At 41.4% G+C, this 25803-nt stretch overlaps 2 protein-coding genes across 7 annotated transcripts in view; both read left to right on the forward strand.

Annotated features, from left to right (window-relative positions):
- The window catches only part of MYLK (myosin light chain kinase), a 280349-nt gene extending 275791 nt beyond the window's left edge, over window positions 1-4558 (forward strand). For 5 of the 6 annotated variants that reach the window (XM_073231525.1, XM_073231527.1, XM_073231528.1 and 2 more), the window contains 2 exons: window positions 82-213; window positions 2552-4558. In XM_073231525.1, the coding sequence (XP_073087626.1) occupies window positions 82-213; window positions 2552-2802 (383 nt within the window). In that variant the 3' untranslated portion in view covers window positions 2803-4558. The remainder of the gene's footprint in view (window positions 1-81; window positions 214-2551) is intronic. The other variant, XM_073231526.1, reaches the window with a different exon arrangement.
- Window positions 4559-9642: 5084 nt separating this feature from the next.
- Window positions 9643-25803, forward strand: part of HACD2 (3-hydroxyacyl-CoA dehydratase 2) — a 92128-nt gene continuing 75967 nt past the window's right edge. Inside the window, exons 1-3 of the mRNA XM_037013074.2 lie at window positions 9643-9851; window positions 12387-12504; window positions 24611-24629. Of these exons, the coding sequence (XP_036868969.1) occupies window positions 9700-9851; window positions 12387-12504; window positions 24611-24629 (289 nt within the window). The 5' untranslated portion in view covers window positions 9643-9699. The remainder of the gene's footprint in view (window positions 9852-12386; window positions 12505-24610; window positions 24630-25803) is intronic.

Consider the following 25803-nt stretch of genomic DNA (forward strand, 5'->3'; position numbering starts at 1 on the left):
AAAAAAACAACTCAACTTTTTTAAACTAGGGAAGAGGAGAGAACAAGAATTAAGAGATAACCCTGTCCTCTTACCTTCTAGAAGATGTCTCCCAAGCTTTCCTTGAGGCTGTTGCTGAGGAAAAGCCCCATGTAAAACCCTATTTTTCTAAGACCATTCTTGATTTAGAAGTTGTGGAGGGCAGTGCGGCTAGATTTGACTGCAAGATTGAAGGTAAGTTGTAGCTGTCCTTCCCTTTACTACAGAAGAGCTGTGGCTGGCTGGCGGGCCCTGGGAAAAATGTTGGTTCTGGGCAGCCTGGGAGCACTAGGAGGAGCCAGGCTGTGGGGGAAACTGGGTCGGGAGGTGGGCCACTGCCCCCGCACCACCTCCTGACGGTTAGTGTCACTCAGTGACTTGCCTAGAGCATGTTTGATATTTCATCTACTTGCATCAGCCACTCAACTCGACCCAAGTTAAAAGTGGCTTATCATGCACCTGTTTGACCCTGAAACGTGCATAAGGAAATGAGCTGCAGGCATCTGGGAGGCACGTGGATTACCCACTGGAGGCTCTCAGGGGAAGGCTGACACAAAGAGCACGGGGAGTCCACGGCTCTGCTGCTCTTCAGCGGCTGTGTGAGTTGGGGGGCACCTGTCCCTTCTGAGCCTCAGGCCCTCCTCCGGAAGATGACATCTGATGCCCTGAGTGGCTCTGGGGATTCTGCGAGATGACATATTTGAAAGGGGGAAACCTTTTAAGTCTTTTAAAGATATCACGGAGCCAGGGGAAAAGGTGTGGGATTGATTAAGTGCAGAGAGCCAGCATGCAGGGTGACTTCATCAAACTGAGGGAAGCTGGTGTGCAGGTCCCTGTACCATTCTCCCTGTGCTTCTCTGCCTGCCCAGGGGAATGTGGCCACAGAATCGTGAGTCGTTAGAGCCCCGGGGACCTTAAGAGATCTTAGCGTATCACCTGAGCAACTAGAGTGCCGGTGACACCCAGCACTTCAGTCTCCACAGACTACAACATTCTAGAAAGAATTAGAGGGAAGATAAGATGGGCCTCTTTGCTTCAAGTCTGTGACTGTCATGTGCCATTCAGAGTGGAGGGTGAGTTCCCGTTTCAGTCTGACAAAGTAAAGCACCAGTGTTCATTATGCAGCTTCCCCAAGGCTGCGCAGCACAGGCCTTCACAGAACAAATCATGCCTCCCGCTTTGTAGGATTCTCTAGCACAGAGATAATGCCTCGTGGATAAAGTAACCCAAAGTTAGGAATGAAAAAACAACTTCTCTCCTGCATCATTATATGATCAAAAGGCCTTGTAAATGCTTTGCCTACCATAATCTTTCTCGTTTTTTATTCGATTTTTAAAAAGTGGATGTGTGGCCTTTCTAAGTGTGGATGTGCTCAGATTAGGGGTTCTGTGGGAAACTCTGGGGCCACTGCCTGTAACTCTTGCCATCACCATTGTCTTGGTGTCTTTTAACTTTTCCTTTTATTTAAAAGAAAATTATTATAACATAGTGATTATCATCTTTGTACTCTTCTTTTGGGGATTATTTCCTTGGTATTTGCGTAACTTCAACTGTAGCACTAAAGTGAAATTAAAGCATATGGATGCTGTTCTGATAAAAAAAAATTCTACTTGAAAAGAATGTTAGAAGTCTTAAGTTCTTATGTGTAACCTTTATTCTGATGGAAGCTACAATTTTTTTTCCTGTAAAAATACCTCTCCAAAACTTAAAAACATGTCAGTTGTGGTTATTATATACTTACATATTATTATATACTTTAAAGAAAAATATATATGTATGTACTATATACATGTTTCCTTTTTTTCTGCTGAACTTTGCAGAAACATGACTAAAGCATAAAATGAGGCTAATCAATGTGGTCCATTTCCAGTCATCTACAGGGATGATCTGTCTTTGGATCAGACTAAGACAAATACTGCTTTCTTTTCTTAGCAGTATTACCAGGTCCTCCAATTTACGTTTTGTATGGCTATCAGCTTTGAGTTACAATTTATATACTGTAAAATTCACCCATTTTAAGTGTACAATTATTTGCAGAATTGTGTACCATCACCACAGTGGCAGGGTAAAATTGTTACCACAATCCAATTTCCATCACCCCCAAGTGATTCCTTGTACACATTTGTTCTCTTTTTATTTGAATATGACCTTTTTACAAGATTAAAAAAATTCTCTTTTCATCCAATTCTCTTTTCATCCAAGAAGACACTTAGCTCCAGGCACGTAACTGGAGTTGGAGTGGAGTTCCAGTTAGTACTCTGTGTCCGCATGAGGGTGGGAGGTGGTGGGCAAGCCTCACATGGATGGGAAATCAGATGACTGTCAAACACCTTATGTGGGGTTTCAGATTTTGCTATTTACAGTACATGCCCACATTCAAAAGTAAATATCAAAACAATGCCAAAAGCCAGTCTTATACATTTTTTCATCTACCCCCTTCATCAGTACAGGTAGCTTAGGAGTTCTGTGCATGAATTGTTCAGAAACTTTGAGTCACGGTTTATGCAATTTGTCTTCTCTCCCTGTAATGCAGGGTACCCAGACCCTGAGGTCGTCTGGTTCAAAGATGACCAGTCGATCAGAGAGTCACGCCACTTCCAGATAGACTACGATGAGGATGGGAACTGCTCGTTAATCATCAGCGATGTTTGCGGGGACGACGATGCCAAGTACACATGCAAGGCTGCCAACAGTCTGGGCGAAGCCACCTGCACAGCAGAGCTCATTGTGGAGACCATGGAAGAAGGAGAAGGAGAAGGGGGAGAGGAAGAGGAGGAAGAATGAAACAGAGCCAGAAAGAAACCATTTCCAAGTCACACTACAAAGACTATTCCTCTAAAGCTCAAAACATCCAAGATAGTAAAAGCACCTAGTGTGATAGATTATCTAGTTAGGTCATTTGGGGGTGGATTCAGCAACAGCGGTTGATACCTAGCAGTGTATTGATGGGCATTAATTTTAATTAGCTGGCACCTTAAGATCCTAGTACAGCTAGATTTCATTTTGGGAAATCACCAACACCTTGCCTGATGCATTGATTTTAGAAAGTAACCAAAGGAAATGTTCATCTAGGCAAAACTTCCCCAGTGGAAAACACTCGTGAAAAATAAGGCCCTGTGGCCGCAGCTCAGCCCAGAGGGTCCCTTCAGGGGGAGGTCTCACTCCAGCCCCTAACTCCAGAGAACTGGGTCCTCTCCAGTACGGCAGCACGTCATTCGGAATGCAGTTGAGCCATGTTAACTTCTGAGGCACATTGTATTCCAAAGTATACTGTAGACGTTTTAACTTTTCATTTCTCTCCCCTGTTCTATCTGCCAGTTTTTCTGGATCTGAACTTGCCATGAGTTTCAGCATTAAGGACATTATGCTCCTTAGATTCTGAAGACAGGTCCCCTGCTCATGGATGACTGGCTTCCTTGGGAAAACAGAATCTCTTTTCTTCCGAAATCAGGAGGCAATCTAAACTTATCCCCTCTTTGCAGATGTCTAGCAGCTTCAGACATTTTTATAAGAACCCGTGAAAAAAAATCCTTGCTCATGTGCTTTTCTTCTGAAACCAGGGTTCATATTTGTGCTGTTATAGAATATCAGCTCTGCATGTGTGGTAAAGAGTTTTGTGTTTGAATGTATAAAAAAAAGTTTGCTGAAAAGTTAGTCTTAATTATTTATTGGCCACTATGAAACAGATTTCAACTGATGAAGAGCTGTAGAACTCCACATACTTTGGAGTCTTCCTTCAGGATAGTCTGAGTTTAATACACCTTCGTTCTAAACACTCTCCTGAGAACTCTGCCTACCTATTGGTTTCACGGTGTTTTTCTTCTTGAATGTGCATCAATCATGCCTTACCCCCAACCTTGAAATATACTCTTAGACCTGATTAAATGCACTCAGACTTGCATCTTTAGGAATTTTTAACTCTTCTTTCACTACATTGGCACTTAAAATTTTCTTTATAAAACTTTTTGAAGGTCATAAACAGACTAATATGCCTAAACATTTCTTCTGTGTGTGTGTATAACATTCCAAATACTTTTTTCTTTTCCACTGTTTGTAAAGTACAGCAATTTAACATTTCAAGGGACTGTTTAATAGTTCCTTCAGAACCAATTTTAAATTACTTAAGTGCAATCCTACACAGTATCAACTTTAGAATTTTGATATTAGTCTTATGTTCTTTTCCATTGTTTTTCTCTGCTTCTTGCTGCTAGTTTCAAATGCCAGTATTTTTCTTTTTGCTTCTTAAACAGTATTTTTCATAATAGCCACAGTATTGCCACAGTTTATTATAATAAAGGGTTTTTAATGTGATTTAGAGCATTCAAAGCTTTTCTTCATCACTTTGTGTTTAGACTATAATCTTTGTGGGCATGTGTATTGTATGTGTGCGTGCATGTGTGGTGTGTGCTTGTTTACAGGTTTGTAATGCCTTCTTGAAATTGTGTTAATGTTCTCCCAGTTTATCATGCCATCGGAATGGTGAATGAGAACACTACGACTGTAGTTAGCTCACAGTGTTTAAATAAAGGATTCCACAGTGCATGCTGTTTGTTAGTCTCTGCAGCCTTCTCTTTCTTTCCGTGACACCAGCGGCACCCAAACAGGTATTGGAAACTTAAAACAAATGCTGTGCTGCGAAAATGGCTTATATGGTTGTGTTCTTATTAAGGAGCAGATGCCTTAGGCAGTTCATGTTTATACTAGATAGCCTCGTTTGCACCTTTAGTTCAAAAGTTCTCTCAAAGATCAGTTTGGTTCAGTTACATTCTAGATACCGGTGGTATCCTTGTAATGCTAAAACCTATGTGACAATGTCAGCATGTGATGAAATCGTCCTCATCATTAATAGTATTTATCAGGAATTCATTCGTTTGCATGTGTAACTTTGATACAGTTTGTATGGGCAGCCAAGTGCTATCTTTCCACGTCTTGATATGGAAGCATTTGTTATTAGGAAACTGTCACTCCTGCTTTATAGGAGTCTATTATCAGATATCAGTCAGGGAGTCTGCATGTCTTGAGTGTCCAAACAATATTATAGATCGTCTAGAAAGAATCAAGACATGCTATTGAACACTGGACACAAGTATAATCTGGAAAGAATCTACCATCCAGTTAATAAATATTTAAATTTTTTCCTCTTTAAAACAACCACAATCCACAAATGTTCCTAGTGAGGAAATTATTATTTTAAAGAAAAGGACTTTTTATTCCTTGCTAGTAAAAAATGCATTGATTTTTTACTATTTTTTTTTAATACTAAGTTTGTGGTAATTTGTTACAGCAGCAATAGGAAACTAATAATAGAAGTTGCTTCTTTTCAGATAATTCTTTCAACCTATATCTATTTAAGAACCTGATTCATTATCATGTCTTAGTTTAAATTTAAATTTCCAGCCTAGACTCAAGGCTATTGATTTAAACTCTTATCACCTCACCCTAGTTAGCCTTCTGTAGACACATGGCTGTGATCTATTACATTTCTTAACCTTTTATCTCCCCTTACTTTAATGACTACCTTTTCATAACACATCCCTTCCTTTCTGTATGATTATGTTTAAGACATTTCTCAAGATGTTTCCTGACTTCTCTCCTCTCACAACAGTAACTGCTTCATAGTCCTTAGAAATGCTCTTGTCTTAAGATCCTAGTACAGCTAGATTTCATTTTGGGAAATCACCAACACCTTGCCTGATGCGTTGATTTTAGAAAGTAACCAAAGGAAATGTTCCTGGTTAATACCTCAGTTCTTTCTTGAATGTAGCTATTCCCCAATACTGAAGTGTAAGATACCTGGGGGCACATGATATGCATTCAGTATCTGTTTTTACCTGATGTATTAGTTTTCTGTGGCTGTTGTAACAAGTTATCACAAACTGGGTGGCTTGAAGCAAGTTTGTTCTCTCACAATTCTCAGAAGTCGGAAATCAAGGCATTGGCAGATCCACACTGCCTCTGGAGGCACTAAGGGCAAATTCATTCTAAGCATCTTTCATTTTCTGGTGGCTGTATCCTCGACTGTGGTTACAACACTCCAGTCCCTGCCTCCGTGGTCACACTGTCTCCTCTGTGGGTCTATATATATATGTAATTGCATTTAAGGCCCAACCAGATAATCCAAGATGATCTTCTCATCATAAGATCTTTCACTTAAATACCTCTGCAAAGACCCTATTTCCGAATTTGGTAACATTCAGAGATCCCAGATATTTGACATCAGTATCTTTTGGAGGACCATATTTTGGCCTACCAGATCTGCCCAACATCCATCCCCTTATGGCAACAACCTCCTTATTACTTCTTGGGGAACTGTATCGCCCAACTTAAGTCACACAGTTTGGGTGAAGCTACCCCTCCTCCCACCATGGGCATCTGACAAAGACCTGGGCAATCAGCATGTTCTAGAGCACAGTGACCAGCTCAGTGATGGGCATGTGATGCAAACTCTTGAGATTACTTCCCAGAACTTTGGTTATAGCACGTGGAAAAGGGACATGGTTTTTACACTGAGATTGCTAGAGTAAGCAAAAGGAATGTATTCACTCACATGGTGGGATGAATAATGAGATAACCCACAAAATTGTAGGAAAAGCATCAGGTACCTGGCCTCAGGGACTGGAACCAAGACTTAGTGCCCCAAGACACACACTCTCTCTCAGGTCTGCTTGGTTTCTTTGTATCAACAATCTCTCTCCACGTGGAAGACAAGATGGTTGTCTGGAGACAAAAGCACATTCTCTAATTTTTAAAAATTCACAGGACTCTTGTGTGTTCTGGTTGTTTCATCACAGTCCTAAGTCTTGAAATAATTACTTTTGCTAGAGAAACCATGATTGATCCAGATTATATCATGTTGCCAGGCAATGTGTTAGGCAATGAGGGGGAAAAACACAACTCAAACAAACCACCAATACCACTATCTTGTTTTATAAAACTTCCAGTCTAGTGGGGAATAAAATCACATGACTAGGTATAAAATTACTGTGGTGTATGTCATGAGAACAAGTACATGAAGACCACACCAGGGTGCATGATGCTTCCAGAAGTTCAGGGAAAGTGACAGCAGAATTTAGAGCAGAAGCAGGAAGGTTTGTGTGGATAAAGTGAAGGTTCCCATGTCCAGGATTCTCACCTGGCCCTGGTCGGCTAGCTCACTATGCACATGTGGGCAACGCATTGCTATTGACTCTGTATAAAGAGCTCTGCCCAGTGCTCTGGGTGATACAGTGGCACGGCTGCAGGAGACCAGAGACTGGAGTGGTGGCAGCGCCGGGGACAAAGACAAGACAGCTGCGGCTGCCGGTGCACAGAGGCCCAGAGGCAGAGATCGGCTTGTTGCCTGCAGACTTGCTCTGAGTGGATGGGATTCTAGTGACTGACATGCCACCATGGAAATAAAGTTGGGCATAAACCCTTTCACCCCAAGAACGTTCCATTGTGATTTTTCAGTTTCATTGACTCCAGAGTGAACTTGCCCAGGCCTGAAACCCATTGGCAAGACAGTATGGGTGGATTTTTTCTAGGCAGACAGAACATGTACAAAATTCCTGTGGCAGACAGGAGCATTGCTCACTGGAAGACCTAGGAGAAAGCCAGGATGGTAGGGAGAGCGTGGTATGATGTGAGACTAAAGAAGCAGGTAGAGGCAATGCCATGTACATTATTATAGGCCACATCAAATATTTATACTTGATCTTAAGTGCCATTAAAAGCCATTTAGATGTTTTCAGCGGGTGGAGAGAAAGAAGGTAGTAGACATGAACAAATCTGCATTTGGAAAAGATCACTGTGGCGGCACTGTAAGAACAGACTTGAGCTGGGCCTAAGTGGCTGCAAGAAGATAAACTGAGTATTAAATTGATTCTAGCCCACAGAGCTTTATGCATTCCTACTATCTACTTTCCCATCAAGGAAGTTATATTTTTAAGAATTCAGTTAAATGAATGAAAGCAGCTTTTAGATGAGTGATTATTTGCTATGCAAAATGGCTCACTTTTTTATTTACAAAGAATTTTTATTTCCCTCTGATCAGTCTGCAATGTGAGTATACCAAGTTGCTCTTGAAAGGAGTCAATAAAACAAGGCAAAGCTATGCTGTAAAGGATGAGACCCAGACTACTTGCTGTGTGGCTGTGGGGGGAGGAGGTTCTCTGCCACTGCGTCTCACCCTCCCTATGTCTCATGGTTCCAAGTATCATCGCCGCTCTAATGATGCTCAAATTCCTCTCTCTAGCTTACACCTCTTCCTGAACCTGTGTCTAAATCTAATTGTCTACTCAACCTCTCCACTTGGATGCCTAATAAAAATGTCACACTTAAAATGAAAAACAAAATTCTTCATTTCTGCCTTCAAAATTGCTTCTTCTGCAGCTCAGTTCTTCCAGGTCGCTCACAATGTCTCTTTTACCTCATACTCCACATCTAACACAGCCACAAATCGTAACATCTTTACTTCTAAGATATGTCTGTAATTCAATTCCGTTTTCACCTCCTCAGTCACGACCACTGTGATACCGCTTTTCACCAGCTGATGCCCATTTATTTTCATCTGGCTCTCTCTAGTCTCTTTCCTTTAGTGCCATGAACTTGAGGACAACCTCACGGACATTCCATACATACTTGACGGAATGAATTTTTTCATACCGCCACACGTACAACAGTTCATTTAAGATGTCAAGGTGTGTGAAATTAATTCAAATAAAGGATTTTTACAGCTACCGAAAACCTAGATCAAAGCAGTTAATGAGATAGTGGGGTCAGCGGGTTGAAGCAGTTTCCACAGTTTTCCTGGTTTCCCTCAGCAGACAGGTTTTCCATCGGAGCCAATATCCCTTCATTTTTGGCTGCTGTGGGTGGAGAGCTTTTCTCCGGCTCCTCTCTGCACCTCAGCCCCAGCCTACGGCCTGACCGCCCCGTCCGGCTTCGGGCTGGAGATGCCCTTGAGCACGTTCCGGGCCCTCACGGATGACACTTATCCTAGGCCACGTGAGCGACTCCGACTGGATAGTAAAAGGAGCACCCTTCTCTGGCTTTCTCCACTGTACCCATAACTTAAAGTCATGGGGGAGAGAAGACACCTTCGGAGACGGTACCTGTAACCTGGCTGAGGGCTTTTGAGCAGAAACAGCCAGCAGCGGGGCTATTGCCAGCCCGGCTCTAGGGCTGACGGAAGGGGATATCCGCGTCAAATGCCCTGACCCAAAATGGCAAGTTACTCGCTCACCCGTCTAGGGGTGGAGGTAAGGCCACTGGGGTAAGTCAAGATGAGAAGGGACAATGAAAGCATCACTTCCTTGATTCAATACGGAGGCGGAGGTTATAGGAGAGAGAACAGCCAGGGACAACGAAGCATCCAGATGGCAGAAAGAGCGGGCCCGGCGCGAGAGGCCAAAGGCGATATCGATCTAATGCAAGATGGCGCCAGAGGTTATTAGTGGGAGCGCAAAAGAGGCGGTGATTACCCTGATCCAAGATGGCGATGGCTCTCGAGGCGAGCTGGGGGGGCGCCCAGCGCCAGGAGCGTATTTGCCCGCCTTCAAGATGGTGGCCGCCGTGGGCGTTGCCCTCAGCTCCGCCCCGCGGCCTCGGCCCCGCCCCGGCCCGGCCCTCCCTCCGCCCCCTCGCGGCGGCTAGTCCGGGCGGTGGTGCTCTCGCTAGGGCAGCGGGCTCCCGGCGGTTGACATGGCGGCGGCGGCGACTGCAGCGGCCAAGGGGAATGGGGGCGGCGGGGGCCGGGCCGGGGCCGCCGAGGCCGGCGGCGTGCGAAAGAGGAAGGGCCCAGGGCCTCTGGCTACAGCGTACCTGGTCATCTACAATGTGGTGATGACGGCGGGGTGAGCTGGGGCTCGGGGAGGCGGGGGGCGGGCCTGGCCGGGAGGGGACTCTGCGCGCGCGGAGGGGCCCGGCCCAACTCGCGTGCGGTGCGGTCCTGGCGGCGGGTGTCGGGGACGAGGCACCGGGGCGCTGAGGGCAGCCGAGCGCGGAATCGAGCTGTGCCTGCCCCGGACAGCGCGCTGTACAGCGCGCTGGGCCGGGGGCCGAGCAAGTTCGCAGGCATGGGGTGTGCCCCGAGCTGGAGTTCCGGGGCTCCAAAGGGCACCAGGAAGGCTGCCCGGCGCCGGCTCGGAGGGCCTTGTGGGGGCGGGCGGCTGGCCACAGGGCCGGTCTGCGGGGCGGCGTGCGGGGCGGCCCTGCAGCGCCGGGAGCCGGGACGGCGGGTCGCAGATGGCGAGCTGTGTGTGCTTCCCAAGGGGAGTGGAGGGAGCTGTGGCTGCCGAGGTACCATTTATTTAGGCGGCTGTTTCAAAATCCCGACTGAGCTTCAATCTGAAAGGCAATGGATAAGCGTTCAAAGTTTTTGACCAGTAAGATGAGCAGAGCTGTAGATGAGTTCAGACCTCCTAGGATTGATTTAGGTGGGGAAGACAGGTGGGAAGGAGCCAGGCAGAATTGCTGGGGAGGGGAATAGACCTAAAAATGGGTTTTACCCCCTCTTGTTTCTTGCATTTCAACCCATCCCTTGTCACCGTGGGTTTTTGGTTCTAGTTCTGACAGTAGCTGTGTGACCTTTGTTCTCTTGGCCTCTGTTTTCATCTGTAAAACTAAAGCGCTTGGGCTAGGTGATCTCCCAGGTACCTCCAGTTCTTTGATCCCATGGTTTTGGTGCGGAAGATTACACGATTAGACTGTTTATTACGTATTTTTAATTGTATTCATTTGTAATCAAAATGTCCCAAATATTTTATTACAAAAATTTTGAAAGGTGTAAAATTTGAAAGAACTGTATAGTGAACATCCAGTTTCATTCATTTTTTTTAAACTAAGTAATACATTATTGATAGGGTGCAAAATTCAGAATATACACAACCGCATACAATCACTCTTCCTTCTCACCGTTCCCATCATCTAGATCCCCTCCCTGCAGGTGGCTAATGCTGTGTATCCTTCAGATGCTGATACAAGCAAAAATGTATATATCCACCCCACCCACCCTCCCCTGTTTTTAACACAAATGCTAAAAAAAATATGTCTTGGGAGGATCACAGGCTTTATCTCTTGTATTAGAAATGGTCAGTGTTGAAACCGAGACTTCAGAGATGTTGTAACTTGCTTGAGATCACAGAACTTGTTAGTAATGGATCTGATCTAGAACCTATTTCTCTTGACTCACCCACCAATGAAGAAATACTACAGATGCGGATTTTATCACATAAGTGGTTGCAGAGTGTTTTTTAAACGAACCTTCAGGAGTGTATATTTACATTAATATATCAAGTTCTTGTCCTTAGCAAGGGCATCGATGAGATCCTTGAAATGGAGAGGGATCTTGAGGTACATTTGGGAAGAAGGAAAAAAAGTCTTTAGTCCTGGGTGATGAACAGAAGGCATGGGGTGGGAGGGTAAGGAGTGGTGGCGTAAACCAGGAAGAGAAATTGGGATTGTGAAAGTAAAGTAAGCTTTTTTTGTAGGCTGCTGAAGCTGGACCAGTTCCACCATTAAGGAAGTCATTTCTTTTTTTACGAACTCTTAACTTGATGTCCTGTATGATAGTTTCTAGAAATAATATAGACCACGTACCCCATTGCCTGATTGAGGTTGTACATTTAGGTAAAGCTATTACGGTTTACAAGGAAACACACCCTAATGAGGGTACATTCATTTCATTATGGAACTTAACAAAAAATCTCAGGGCCTGAGAAATTTTGTTTTGTGAAGGACAGTAGAACAGAATGTAATGTTCTCAGCGATGTGCCTATGCTTTCCTGTTTTGTGTTTTGTATTGATCTGGCTTTCTTTACTGAATTGGCTTTGGGAAATTCAGCTCTTAAACAACCTTTTATTCTTTTGAAAAAATAACCTTTTATTCTTATTTCATGTGCAGTTTTAAAAGGATGGGTGTTTAGGTGTGGGTGTGTTCCCGTGAGATACTTGTAAAAATAGTTTAAAACATCTTCTCATTATTACTACAGATCCTTTAACTGCACAGACCCTTTAGATTTTTGTTTCAACAGTCTTTTTTCCTCCTGTCTTAGACTTTCTGGCAATTAATTTAGTTGCTCAAGGACCCATTTCGTTTATTCCTTTTATTTTGGCCTTGTTCTCAACAGGCAGTGTTGCCAAAAAGCCGAGCTCCAGATGGGTAAGGTGCCATTGTACTTCTGCAGAGCCCTCTTGGTCAGGAGCCATTGAGGGTGCAGCATTTCCACGCACACATCTTGCGTTTGACAGCTGTAGTTGATAAATTCGGGACACTGATTCTTGAGGTCACATTTAACGGTTTCTGTTGTTGCCACATTTTTTATTACTTTAAATCCTGCTTACCTTTTTTTTATTTTTCTTCTGATGACTCTTTCTCCTTTTTTTCTTAGGTGGCTTGTTATAGCAGTCGGTCTGGTCAGAGCCTACCTTGCTAAGGGCAGCTATCATAGTCTTTATTATTCCATTGAAAAGCCTTTGAAGTTCTTCCAAACTGGAGCCTTACTGGAGGTAGGTCCTGAAATTTGTTGTTGTCATTGTTTTTTATTGTTACAAAAGAAAAATGTGCTACTAGGTTATATTGAAGTAGCCATGTTTTTCTGTTGGATTTGCTTTACATTTTAAGAACTTGCCTCATAGCATACTCTAATGTTGATACCTGAACTGTCTGATGTTCAAGGTAAAATTAAATCTCATTTAATTTGTGTTACCTGGAATATATTTCACATTCAATTCCTATTGGAAATCAAATGAAGCAAGCTTGTAGTAGGATTTTTTTTAATTCTAGGGATATCAGGGAAATGTTAGCAAAACTAAGATTCTTTCAGGGGCCAGGCCTATAATGGAAATAGTGAAGTTGTGAGTGTAGGATGTCAGAGTGATAGATACAGGAAACAGTAGAATCTATCTAAATGTATCCAAAAAAGTTTTTTTAAACCAAAGTTTATTAATTTCCCTGTGGTAAGACTAATGTATATCCAGTCCTGTCTCCTGGCGTCAATATATGTATTAGGATTTTTGAGTTGTGACAGAAACTCAATTCAGACTATTTTAAGCAAAAAAGGAATTTATTGGCTCCCAGTTGAGAAAGTTACAGGGTTAACTGAGAAAAATCCAAGGACACAGCTCAGGAATGAGAACCAAGGGTTTGACATTGCTGGACTCTTTCCATTTCACATCTTGCTTATCTCTTACTGCTGTTTGAATGTCGGTCTTAGGGCTCCTGCTGCAGACTGCCTCCTTCTCCACATGGTGGGGAGTGGGGTGGAGTTTATTTTTCACAGCATCTGTGTCTCAGTTCTAGGGAAAGATTCTGGTTAGCTAACTGACTTTCCAGTGATGTGAGATAACTTGATTAACCAGGTCCAGGATGTATGCCTATCCTTCTGGCCAGGAACTATAGACTTTGTCAGTGGAAAAGAGGGAAATGGGGCCTGCTTTGGGCACACCAAGTCAGTAGCTGTCAGAGTTCATTTTAGTGAAAAACCTTCCGGTCGCGGGATCGGGTATTCAGTTTCATTTTATTTTGCCTCCAGGGCAAGCCCACTAGGACATTTGGAGGGACAGTTAAAAAAAAATTTACTTCCATGAAATGAGGTAGGACACCTCAACCTTTCATCCTCACATTTGAAAGCAGAAAATTGTAGCTCCTGTTCTTGCTTTTTCTTCCAGAAAGCAGCGAGATTTCAACACTGTCCATATTTCTGCATATTAGGTAGGTGGGTTGATGAAGTGAGCTTCTGAATGGGAGTCTGAGGACCCTTATTTTAAGTATGCTGGTTTTGCCAACTTCCTCTGCATTTAGGCAAGTTGTTTAGCTCTTGTCTACCTCATTTCCATAGCCCCTCCCTGTCCTAACAGTTTGAGTCTGAGGAAGCTTCAGCAAATCCTAGTGCGGGCCATTTTTCTAACTTAACGAGTTTTGAGTTTTTTAGGAAGCGGGAATGGTTAGTAAGCAGTGCTTTGTCTTCAGCCAACACAGTTCTCTCTAGCTGTAGGGAGGTAAGTCTGGGGTCAGGACAGACCATCAGGAACTACCCTAGGGCTTGATACAGGGAGATGTACCATTTGGGATACTTAAATAATTTAAAGGGGATTCTATCTCCATAAGACTTTGTAATATTACAGGTATAATTTAAAAATTCTTGAATTTTAAGTATATGTTAGGGAAGGTAGTGACATTAGATAATGTTATACAAAATCCACTCAGGAACCAAATCTTAAACTTTGAAGATTACTGCATTTATCCCTATCGAAACTTTAACAGGGATTTAAGAAAATATTTTGGATTTTTGGCTTTCTCTGTGTCATCCCCACTATGAACCAATTAGGTGACAAATCCTGGGTTTGAACTTAGGAAAAGGACTAGAGAAGTGAAGTGAAGACTCCCAGAATTCCGTTGGGAATTAGCTTTGCAGATGTCAGTGATGGCAGAAGACTCCTCAGCCTGGGGCAATGGAGCAGGCTTACTAAAAGTGTATCTCCTAGTCAGTTAAGGAAGGTTTCATTGCCTACCCTACCTACACTGTATTTCATTACATGTATGCAGTCCTGTTTAATTGCAGATAAGTTATTCTTACGGGAATTATTAGTGCTTGACTATATATCTGTTTGCAGGAGGGGAGGGAAAATTATACCAGGGAGGTCAGCTACTCATTTATCTCTCTGTATTCCGAATGTTATTATTTAGTAAGTTTTGTGGGAGTTTGCTTAAAAAGCAAACAGAAATGATCTGTTCTCAAGAACCTTAGAATCTTCTTAGAAAAATGTAACACTTAGTTTTCTAAAAGATTTAAAAACATTTACCAAACAAGTACAGATGGGCATATAGTAGTGTAATACAAAAACACAATTTCATTTCTGAGGAAATTGCATAACTTTTTATAAAATGGGTGCAAAGATATAGTAAGTGAGTTAATGATACAACAATATAGTTTTTTAATAAAATGGACACAAATCCTGATTTTTTCCACATACTCATAACAAGAATGTCATGAGTATATTTAATAGATAATTTTCCAAATTATTCCACTGGTGACCATTGAAACAGCCATATGTGATATCTGTTATTATTCCACTGCAATGGCTGCTGGGGAGGTTGAGCTCTTGCTAAGAGCTTAAAATGTTATTAGGTAGATGATTATATTAGTACTCTTGGCTGGAAATTACAGAAACCCCCTTAACTAGCTTAAACAGTAAGGGGAATTTATTATAAGTGTGTAAGAAGGATGGGAATGCTACTGGGCCTTAAGAATGGCTTTGAGTCGGGCCAGAGCACTTTAGGGAACCCCGGAGTTGTTGCTCCATCTCTTCTCTCTCTGCCATTCTTACTCTTTGTCTCTGATTCTTTCTTCCCTTGCAGACTAAGTTTCTTGGTTTCGTAGTCTGCATGGCGATCATGGTAATAGCCCCAATCTCCTGAGATTGTAGCTCCTGCACAACAGCTAGTTGGAAACATAATCTTACTCCCAATTCCACATCCCAGTGGAGGACCTAATTTTTCCAGTTTGAATCAGGTGCTCGTTCCTGGACCAATATCCTATAGACAAGATCAAGGTCACACATTAACCATACAGAAGTAGGAAGGAAGAGGTAATTTTTAGGAAGAGAGGTGCTGCTAGGCAGAAAGCCCAGAAAGTATTTACCAAAGTGCTGGGACATAATACAATGAAGATTATAATGTAGGAGGTGATTTAATTGGCAGAAAGTAAAATACTGCTAATCTTGAGGACCAAGCAATCAGTGTATGAATAACTACAGTGTGTCTTTCTTGTTTTCTGGCTCTTGTATTTGTGTCTTGTTTCATCAATATAGTGTGTCTTGAGTTGAATCCTGAATAATCCTGAGAGCTTATTAACATAGGTAACAAAAAATATTTTTAAAATCTCATTTATGGATAAACAAAATGGGGTATTTCCATACCATAAAATGAATGAATCACTGGTAATGTTATAATATGAATACATCTTGAAAACATTATGCTATCTAAAAGAAGCCAGACACAAAACTCTACATTTTACACATTTCGATTTATATGAACTGTCCAGAATTGGCAGATATGTAGAGACAGAAGGTAGATCAGTGGTTGCCAGGGTCTTCAAGGAAGAGAGAATGGGGAATAACTGCTATTGGGAACAGGGTTTCTTTTGAAGGGGTGACAATACTCTTGAATTAGGTAGTGGTGGTGGTTGTACAATCTTGTGAATATATTAAAAACCACTGAATTGTAAATGGGTGAATTTTGTGATATGTAAAATTATATCTCAATTTTTAAAAATGCCATTCATATATAATGAGCTGTGGATATGTTTTCTTTTTTTTGTTTGTTTTTGATCCATGATATTCACTGGTAAGAACAGACTCCTCTTTTCAGCTTTGTGAGAGCTGAGTTAAAGATTAGACATCATCTCTCTATGAAATGGGGCTGGTGGGACTGAGAAACTGTAGATCAATACTGTATTATTGCAGTTTAAAATTATTTCTGAATTCAGATTTCTAAATATGTTTAGTTAATCTAAGATAATATATAGCAAAGATACTTCCAAAGAGTCATAATTGGATATGCCTCTGTGATTGACAGGATTCTAATGAGTTACAGTTCTGCAAAGGTGTTGATTACTGAGGCTGATGCAAACCATCTTCAACATATATACATCGCTGTATGTATCAGTTACCTACACCATCCAGCTGGGAATGCCTGATTGACCACAGGCCCTCCCTTTCCATTCTTTTCTACATCCTTCTATTGCTTGGAACCCCATTATCTACAGTAAGAATGAGAAGTCTTCATTTGTGGTCTCTTCTTAGAGTTGGTCTAGGGCTGGGTCTGAAATGGCAGCGCTGGCTCTGCAGAAGTAGTGAAGCAGAGTGGACAGCTGTGGTTCTGTCTTCCAAACCCCACCAGCCCGCTCCACACCCCGTGTGTGATCTGGTCTAACTCATCATAGTTCATTGCACAAGTCTCTTCAGGTCCTTTAATGAAATAGCCAGGAAACTGATTTGGGGTATTTTTCTAAAATACAGAAAATCTTAAGAACTTGTAATGTCCTTAAAAAGAAGAGGGCTCCCATCTTGTTTGCCTGCCAGTTTTTCCACCTTTTTGCCTCAAACCTTGAATGATGTTTTTCCCCACGGAGACAGCAGGTGGTTAGGTTTTGTGGTGTTATTGATACAGTAATATGCTTCAGACGTATCACACATTTAAGTTTGCTTTTGTGAACATGTCTGGGGACATAAGCACCGTCTGTAATATTTTTCCCCCCTGTGAAAACATGCTGATTTCCCAGTGATGGGTAATCTATAAAAAAAACTTGAAATATCTGCTATATGCACATTTTAGACTACCTTTATTCTGAAGCCCTGTTTTGAGGAAACATCTCTAGAAGAGACTTCTGAAGAGCTAGCAGAGCAAGCCACAGGGAGATATCTGACACAAACAGGAATGACAGCAAAGCCTAGAAAGCCAGCTTCAAAACCAATGTGACAACCCAGAGGGAAAGTGGAACGTGAGCATCATTCACAAGTGTCACAACATTGGGAAGGAAGAGGAAGCCTGTAGGAAATGGGAGAACACCCACACAAGCCTTCCTGCTTGACAACTCAAGCAGACAGAAGCAAATTGATATGGTATTCAAAGAGGTAAGACAGCTGATGGCTGTAGAAAGGAATGTGCAAAAGTTTTTTTAAAAAACAAACAAAAAATATCAGGGCAGTACAGGGCAGGAAGGAGACTACCGTGCCTGGAAATAAGTGACACTCAAGATTCAGGTATAGTCTCCAATCTGTAAAACAGACTGAAGATACAAACTATCAAAAGCCAGGCCACCAGAAGTGGGAAAGGTTGGAATGTACAACACATAAATCAGGAGAAATTCTAGAAAACTTCTCTGAACTGGAAGATCGTCTTGGTATGGTTATTGAAAGTATACACAATTCTACATAGGAGCTGTTTTTTAAGAAAAAAACATCCCTTCCCTTCCTAGGTACTTACCTGTTAAATTTTTTAACTTAAAGATAAGCAATTTCCAGCAGAAAAGAGATCTTAAAATGTCATAGTGAAACAATTTGGGACCTTAGACTTTGAAGAATAAAAAAATCCACATGAAGCTAGGAGAAAGCATGAGGTTCCTGGACAACAGACCATGCAATTTCCTACCAGTAAAGACATTTTGAAAACACCTACAAAAAGAACTAAAATTTGAAAGAACTGTACCAGAGGATATTTAACTGTTACATAAATAGAAAGTAAAACTAAAGTCTTTAGCACTATCCAACAGAATAGGATCTCCTGCAGTGATAGTGTTCCAAACCTGTGCTGTCCAGTACAGTAGCCACTAGTCACATGGGGCTGGTAAGCCCTTGAAATGGGACTAGTGGGACTGACAAGTTGAGTTTTGCATTTTATTTACTTTTAAATTTAAATAGGCACATGTAGGTAGTGGCTACCTTCCTGGACAGCATAGCGTTCATGTGGCATTTCATAAGGTGTTTCTGATTTTCCCCGGGTGGAATAAAGTGGAAAGGAGAATACACAGAGGAGGAAAAAGCTAATAATGTACATTTTATGTCACTCCAGAGTTTATAAACATCTTAATTCATGAAATGAAAATAATGAGAATAATTATTAAAAGATCTTGATGTTTTCAGATTAGGAAAGTCAATAGAAGAAAAGCAGATATTGGAAAAAGTATGGAAGTGTGCATATTAAACTGTTACTAGTATTTATCCATGTGGAGGGGGGTGGTTTTTGGAGGAGAATAAAACAGAATTTCTACTTTTTACTCTGTATACTCATAGTGTATATTTATATGTCATTTCTGTGAACCTTTAAAAAGAGAAGATACGATTAATATATAAAAATATGTAATAAAGAAGAAAACAATGAATGAGAAAGTTAAGATTAAAAAGTGTTTTGTAAAAGGAACAAAATAGGCAGCTTAGGTAGATCATCTTTTAAGGTGAAGTACAGAATTTTCCATCTGATAAATTCAAAAAAGAAAATGGAACAATAATAAACCTATTGGATGATCAAGTGTAGCACAAAAGCATCGTTTCTAATGTTTATGCAGACTCATTAATTTTATCAAAGTAAAAAGGTATAGTTGTAGTTACCGATTTAAAAAACAAAATTCAGCAATCTCTTATCTCTAAAAGACTGACTTAAGCTTCCTAAGGGACAAATCAGCCTCCCACAACTGAGCATACAGGAAAAGCAGGATTGCCCAGCTACAGCATAAGGTAAAGTTGATTTCAGAGCAGGAGCCAAAGAGAACCTCTCAGAGTTCACAATTTGTCATGCAGAAGGAACACGGGAGACCCGTATTGGTGAAATTAGTTGGTGGGTGAATGATTATCACAGAAAAGCTGGCAGAAATGCTCTAGGAGTCAAAGCCAAATTGTACTTAAGTGTCGCTTAAGTGTATGTAAAAGAACACCCGAGACAAGAAATTTAGGTGCTAGGACTTGGTTGTGCACTTGGTCTTAACCTCCATGCAATGAATATGCTGGATTCGATGACCTTGGGTTTTTTCCCAGTTTTAAGTGCTATGAGGCTTCAATGTTTCACTAGCAGAATATGAAAATAAAGCAGATAAAGATTTAATAAATTACAGAGCTGAATAAAAGAGGGAAAATTAAGTGACAGAAAATAATGATAATTAAGGAAATTTCACCTATTCCCTCCTTTAAAAATGAATGTACCAGGATTTTGAAGACAAGTTTGGCCTGGAATATTTGAGGGAGCCTAATAAATCCCCTCTTTTTCTTCCTTATGTTCTGAACATTGAAACATAACTCAAAGGACTTGCATAAGGACCCTAAAAATCACCTTCATTAGTGATACAGGCCTAGATGGAGGCCTTGTGTTAGTGTGTAAGACAGAGGTTTACTAACTGAACTCCAGAATTAGACTCAGCTCTCACCTGGCCCAGGCAGCAGAGCCTGGGGAGGCATGGAGGGGTTCACTGTAGAAATCCCAAAACAGCTGAGTTGAGCACATCGTTTATTCTTCACAGATTTACTGCTCCGACAGTCAACCTTCTTTTCCCGGTTAAAATGATTAACTGGCAGAGAGAGATTAGATGTATTTGGGGGGAAAACTTCTCATAGAAACCAGGGAAGTGGGGGAAGGTGTTTCCCTTCAGCCAGGGGGGCTATATATTCATTATTGTAAAAACTCAGATAATCACAAAGAAGGAAATGCATTTGGATCATAAGCCCACTACTTAAAGATAAATAACCACTGCTAACATCTTGGTGTCTGTCCTTCAAGACTATGTGTTATAAGTTCTAAGAAAAAATGGGATTACACATATAGTATGATAATTTTCAAGAAGAACCAGATAGCGATGAATGCAACTCACATTAGTTCTGGACCCCTCTGCGATCACATGAGTGGAAAAGACATGTCTTGAGGAGCTGCCCTGCTCAGGAGAGTTTATCCTCTCTGGAAGTGTTTCCAGTCCTGCAGCCGCATCTCTACGCCCCGCCTGTGTCTCAGGCTGTAGCTGGCCAAGCCCACAGTGCATACCTGGCCCAGACAGGACTGCTCAGACATTTTTCTCGCAAGGATTTGGAATTTTGAATGGAAAAACAGATTGGGACTCCCTGTAGCTGAATCACATTCATCCATGAGCTACAAGTGAGGTCCCCAAAGCTGCGTGTGTTTTTACACCTCTTGAGACTTGCTGAACTCTTCTTTGGGTTTGTTGTTTTACCTTGGGTTAAAAAGGAAACTGGAAGAGGAACAGGCAGAGCAGAGAGAATTTTTAGGGCAGTGAAATGACTGTATGATACTGTAATGGTGGACACGTGTCATTTTACATCTGTTCAGCCCCGTAGAATGTACAGCAGTAACAGGAAGTCCTCAGATAAACTGTTGGCTCCAAGTGACTTTGACGTGTCAGTGTAGGTTCATCATCTGCGGCAAATGCCCCTCTGGTGAAGGGTGTGGGCAGTGGGGAGGCTGTGCCCGAATGGGGACTAGCGTATGGGAGATCTCTGTACCTTCCTCTCAATTTTGCTGTGAACCCAAAATTACTCTCAAAACAAAGTCTTTAAAAAAGAAAAGTGAAACTGAACAAATTTGTTGTTAACTTACAAAAATAATTTCCTTGCACAAATCTTAGAAACTTTTTCAAATAAGATGTTTCCACGTAACCTGTTGTGGAAAAAGGCATTGGACGTGTAGGTTAAAATTTTAAACTAAAATGAGCTTATTGCGAGTAGGTGCTACTAGAGAGGTTTTGAGAAGAGAGAGATGTTTATGACCTATTTTCAAGTGAGGTTGTGAATATGGCAAGTCTTCTAAGTTTTTTCCAGTGAATTATGCTTGTTTTAGTCCAGTGACTCTCAGCTGATCTCAACAAGAGCAGCACACCCCTTTTAGAATGCACTTTGGAAAATCGTGAGGGTATTTTGATTGCTGTAGTGAATGAGGGTGCTGTGCGTACATGTCCTGCAATGTCTCAGACAGTCAGCTTCAGTGAAGATTTGTTCTGCATCCCCTCGACTTTCATATATCCTGCAGGCTAACCCCTCTACAAATGTTAATTGATAGTGTTGTACTTATTAATACTAAAAACTCCTCAGGAGAAATTAAATAGAAAGTTTAAGTTAGAAGGTTGTTGTCCTAGATTTCTGTTGCCTAACAAAATACCACAAGCTTAACAGCTTAAAACAACACTCATTTATTAGCTTACAGTTCTGTGGGTCAGAAGCTAGGCTTCAGGGGGTTCTCTGCTCAGGGTCTCAAAAAACTGAAATCCAGGTGTCAGCCAGATTAGCTCTTATCTGGAGGCTCTGAGGAAGAATCTGTTTCTAACTCATTCAGCTTGTTGGCAGAATCCGGCTCCTGTGGTTGTAGGTGTGAGATCCCATTTCTTTGTTAGCTGTCAGCTGAAGGTCATGCCTAGTAGCTCCTAGAGGCTGCTCTCTAGTCCCTGCACATGGCCCCCTCTACCTTTGAAACTGACAGTGGCACATTGAGTCTCTTGTTTGAATATCTCTCACTTCCCCTTCTGCTACTAGCCAGAGAAAACTCTCTGCTTTATAGTGCTCACCTGGTTGGATCGGGTCTACCCATAAAATCTCCATATCTTAAAATCAATTGACTGAGGATTTCAGTTACATGTGCAAAATTCCTGCAGTGCAGGACCTAGACTGGTGTTTGAGTACATAACCAAGGAACAGGGATCTTGGGGAATCATCTTCAGAATTCTGGCAACCACAGTTGGTATAAAGAGAGAGCCTAAGTGAGTACAGATACTATCTCAAAATAATTGAGTGATTTGTTCACTCAGCACATTCTGTTCTGAATTACAGCACTTCCAGCTTGCATATTTAGTTGAAAAGGATTTCAGTGTATTTGATGGTTACTTTCTTAAACCAATTGAAAATACATAATGAGATCTGAGATTCCTGTTCAGACTTCAATTACTAAGTTAGTGAAGACATGTAAAATTCAAGGATCTTAGTAGATTTCTTTAATATACCTATTTTAGTAATTCATATTATTGCCCTTTGGGGGGATCATTATAGTCTTTCAGTTTTATCCTAAAACTATCCCCAGGCTATTACACAACTGCTTTATTGCCTCTTGTATTACTGTTTGTCTCACCCATCTTATCTTCCTCGTTTGAAATTCAGTTTCAAAGAATAACTTCTCCAAGGTCTTTCTACAGATTAGACACTGATTGTGTGTCTTAATGGGATTTCAAGGCAGAGGATATGTTTTCTGTAATACATTCTTCCTACCCCATCCCATGATATAACTTGGGATTATTTTGACACCACACTTAGAAATAAGTAAGACCAAGCTCATTTGCAGTAATATAATACTTCCTTGTTTTCTCTACTTCCACTTACTTACCTTGGCATATGTAGGTAGCTTATCTATGAATGTCGCTTTAGAGTAGGAAGGGAGGCATTATAAAATATATATGATTAAAAAGGAGAGATTGGATCTAATAGGACTAAGACCTACTCTTCTATCACACAAAGAAAACAGAGCCCTTAAGCACTGTATGTCCTTTTCTGTAGTGTCCTGTTAATCAGCAGCATGGATGTCTTGCCACCTACATGGAGAGAATAGGTTTTCTGTCTAGGCACTGTCACCTGTCTTGCCTCAGAGAATGCCGTTCATGTCTTTCATTCCTCATTTTAATCTACACATGTCTTTTAGTTTTTCTCAACTTTGAAGCAGGAGGTTCAATTTAATGTTTTAATATTTACACATTTGATGTTCTTAGCAGTGTTCTCTTCTGAAAATTATTTTAAGATCTCCAGTATAGTAATTCTTTTGTTCTCTTACCAGTTAACAACAAATCAGTGCAGCTTCATTTTTTTTAACCCAAAGCCCCTCTCACCTCCAAAAAAAACATGATGAAAGAGGTTTTGAGCACAGAGACCTATCAGGCATGTTTTAATAAGCTAAATCTTGTCAAGTATTGGCTTTAGCTATCTTGTAACTAATGGTACAATGCAATAATATAGAAAAAATCAGTAGAGTAGAAATAAAACCTAGGTTCTTCATTGTGGACATCACTTACCTTGGGCAAGTTGAACAGCTTTTGTAAGCCTTGGTGTGCTTGTCTATAAGTAGAGGCATCTGTCCTGCCTGTCTGCCCTGGTTATTGTTAGGATCAAACAACACAATGACTGCTAGAGAGATACAAATTCTAAAGTGCACTACATTAGCTGTTAGGTCTTATCATCTAGGAAAGCTTTCGTTATTAAATCTGTCTTGTAGATAGCTTCAGATCACTACCATCACCAGGTTAAAGCAATGCCGGATACAGGATGAATTGGAAGGGCATTTAGAAGAACCTGATTGGCCAGTGGGATGGCCACTGAGATGAGAGGAGACAGCAGTCTCATTCAAGGCACTGGAACTAAGAAACAGGGAAGACAGATGGTAGCAGCAGTGGCAGGACTTGGAAATCAATTGGACTTGGAGGTGAAGGGAAGGAAAGAATGGCTGAACCTGAGAGACAGGGAAGTGGTATAGCAGGTATGAAGGAAGGAAGGGACGAGCTTCCCATGGAGGCGTACCATGTGCGAGCAGCTGCTGCACACCTAGATGGAGATAGCCAAGGGCAGTCTGGAAAGTGGGCCTAGAGCACAGAGATCTGGGGTTACAGATGACTGGGAACACATCTGTAATGAGATCATCAAATCAGACACAATGGGAACTGAGGGTGGAGCTGTGGAGAGTGAAATGTCTGTATTAAAGGGCCTGCCAGGCAAGAGGAGTCAACAAAGGCTCTTTTGACCCTGTGTTCCATCCATAGTCTGTGATGGTTCTGTTCTGTAGAATATGGGACGTGGGAGATGTACACCTGCAGCTTTTACAAGGTTATGTATTATAAAAGAGGTCCTTGACAGCTGATAGGACTACAGTGAGATTTTCTCCTTAGGAAATCTTCCACAGATACCCAAACTAAAAACCTAACAAGAATTTACATTTCGTTAAATAGCCAAGTTTAAAAATGGAATGTTTGTTATTCAAATTCAGTACTGCTGGCAGACATTGCTCTATTTTTACTAACAGGCTAGTTTATATGAACTATATTAATTGTTGATCTTTATTAATTCAATTCTTTCCCCTTTTTTCCTCTAGGTTTTACATTGTGCAATAGGTAAGTATGGAAGTCCCTCCCCCCTCCTATGTACCATGGATTTTGCTTTTTTTTTTCAAGTCATAAATGATAGGTTCTTTCAATTCTTACTGAATATTGAGAAAACTAAACTATTTAATCATTATATATAAAACTGCTTACATTGGTATGGCTTTTGGTTTCTAAAATCACAGGTACTATTTAGATGTTATCACTGAACCTTTTATTAATAAATGTCACAGGTATTTTACTTTGTCAATTTAAGGAGGTCTCTCTTACCTCGTTACAAGGATAACAGAAACACTAGCATATGTATAAAAATGTGACTTGGGGTCCTGATTCTGGGCAATATTGAAAGCCCCCTCTGTAATCACTTAAATGTTATATTCTCTTTCCTTATCTTTAAAGTAGAATTGCCACATATATTGCCTACCTCCTAGATGAATATTTAAAGCATGTGAGAGGGATTGGAAAAACTTAAGTACAAAGGGTTATACAAATGTAAGGGATTTCTACCAAAAGCTGATACAGTGTGTTCTCTTTTGGGGGAAAGGGAGGGTCATCAAATTCTGCTTTAGAACTGAGGTATAGCTTCTCTTCTGGGGGTGGGCTAGACCCCTCTAATTAAATAGAAATTGATTCTGGAAAGTTGACAGGTGCTGTTAAGCCCATAGTGATTGCTGTGCATCTGGACTTGGCTCTCAAAGGAGGAGTTGAAGTTGATACTTGCTCAGAAGCACCAAAGGTCTGAAAACTCAAGAACTAGCCATCCAAACCATTAGGCCCTGATGAACTTAGTTCACACATTCAGTGGGTACTTAGTGCATTCAGGGGACTGCGCTTGGCACTGGGGAATTCCGCAATGAGGAGACTAGTTCAGGAGGACACGGGTCAACATGGCAGGCTGTCCCCTGGGGGTCTGGCAGGGGTCACCATGATACCTGGCTCCATTACTGTTGAGGAAGACAGAGCACCCTCATTATAGAGAGTTGTACCTTGGCAATTTTCCTACTAGGAAGGAGGTCTATGATTAGGGACTTCTCAAGTGGTTTGCAGAATTTTGTATGCAGGTGTCTATTTATTTTAGGGGTTGGTGTGTAGAATTTGTGACTCTCAGTAGAGTCTCAGAGGAATGTGTGGTCCCCAGGAGGGATCACTGCTGTAGAACTTTGAGCAAGAGATTTGGAAGGGGCTT

This window comes from Manis javanica, chromosome 3, assembly GCF_040802235.1.
Source record: "Manis javanica isolate MJ-LG chromosome 3, MJ_LKY, whole genome shotgun sequence".
NCBI classification, from domain to species: Eukaryota; Metazoa; Chordata; class Mammalia; order Pholidota; family Manidae; genus Manis; species Manis javanica.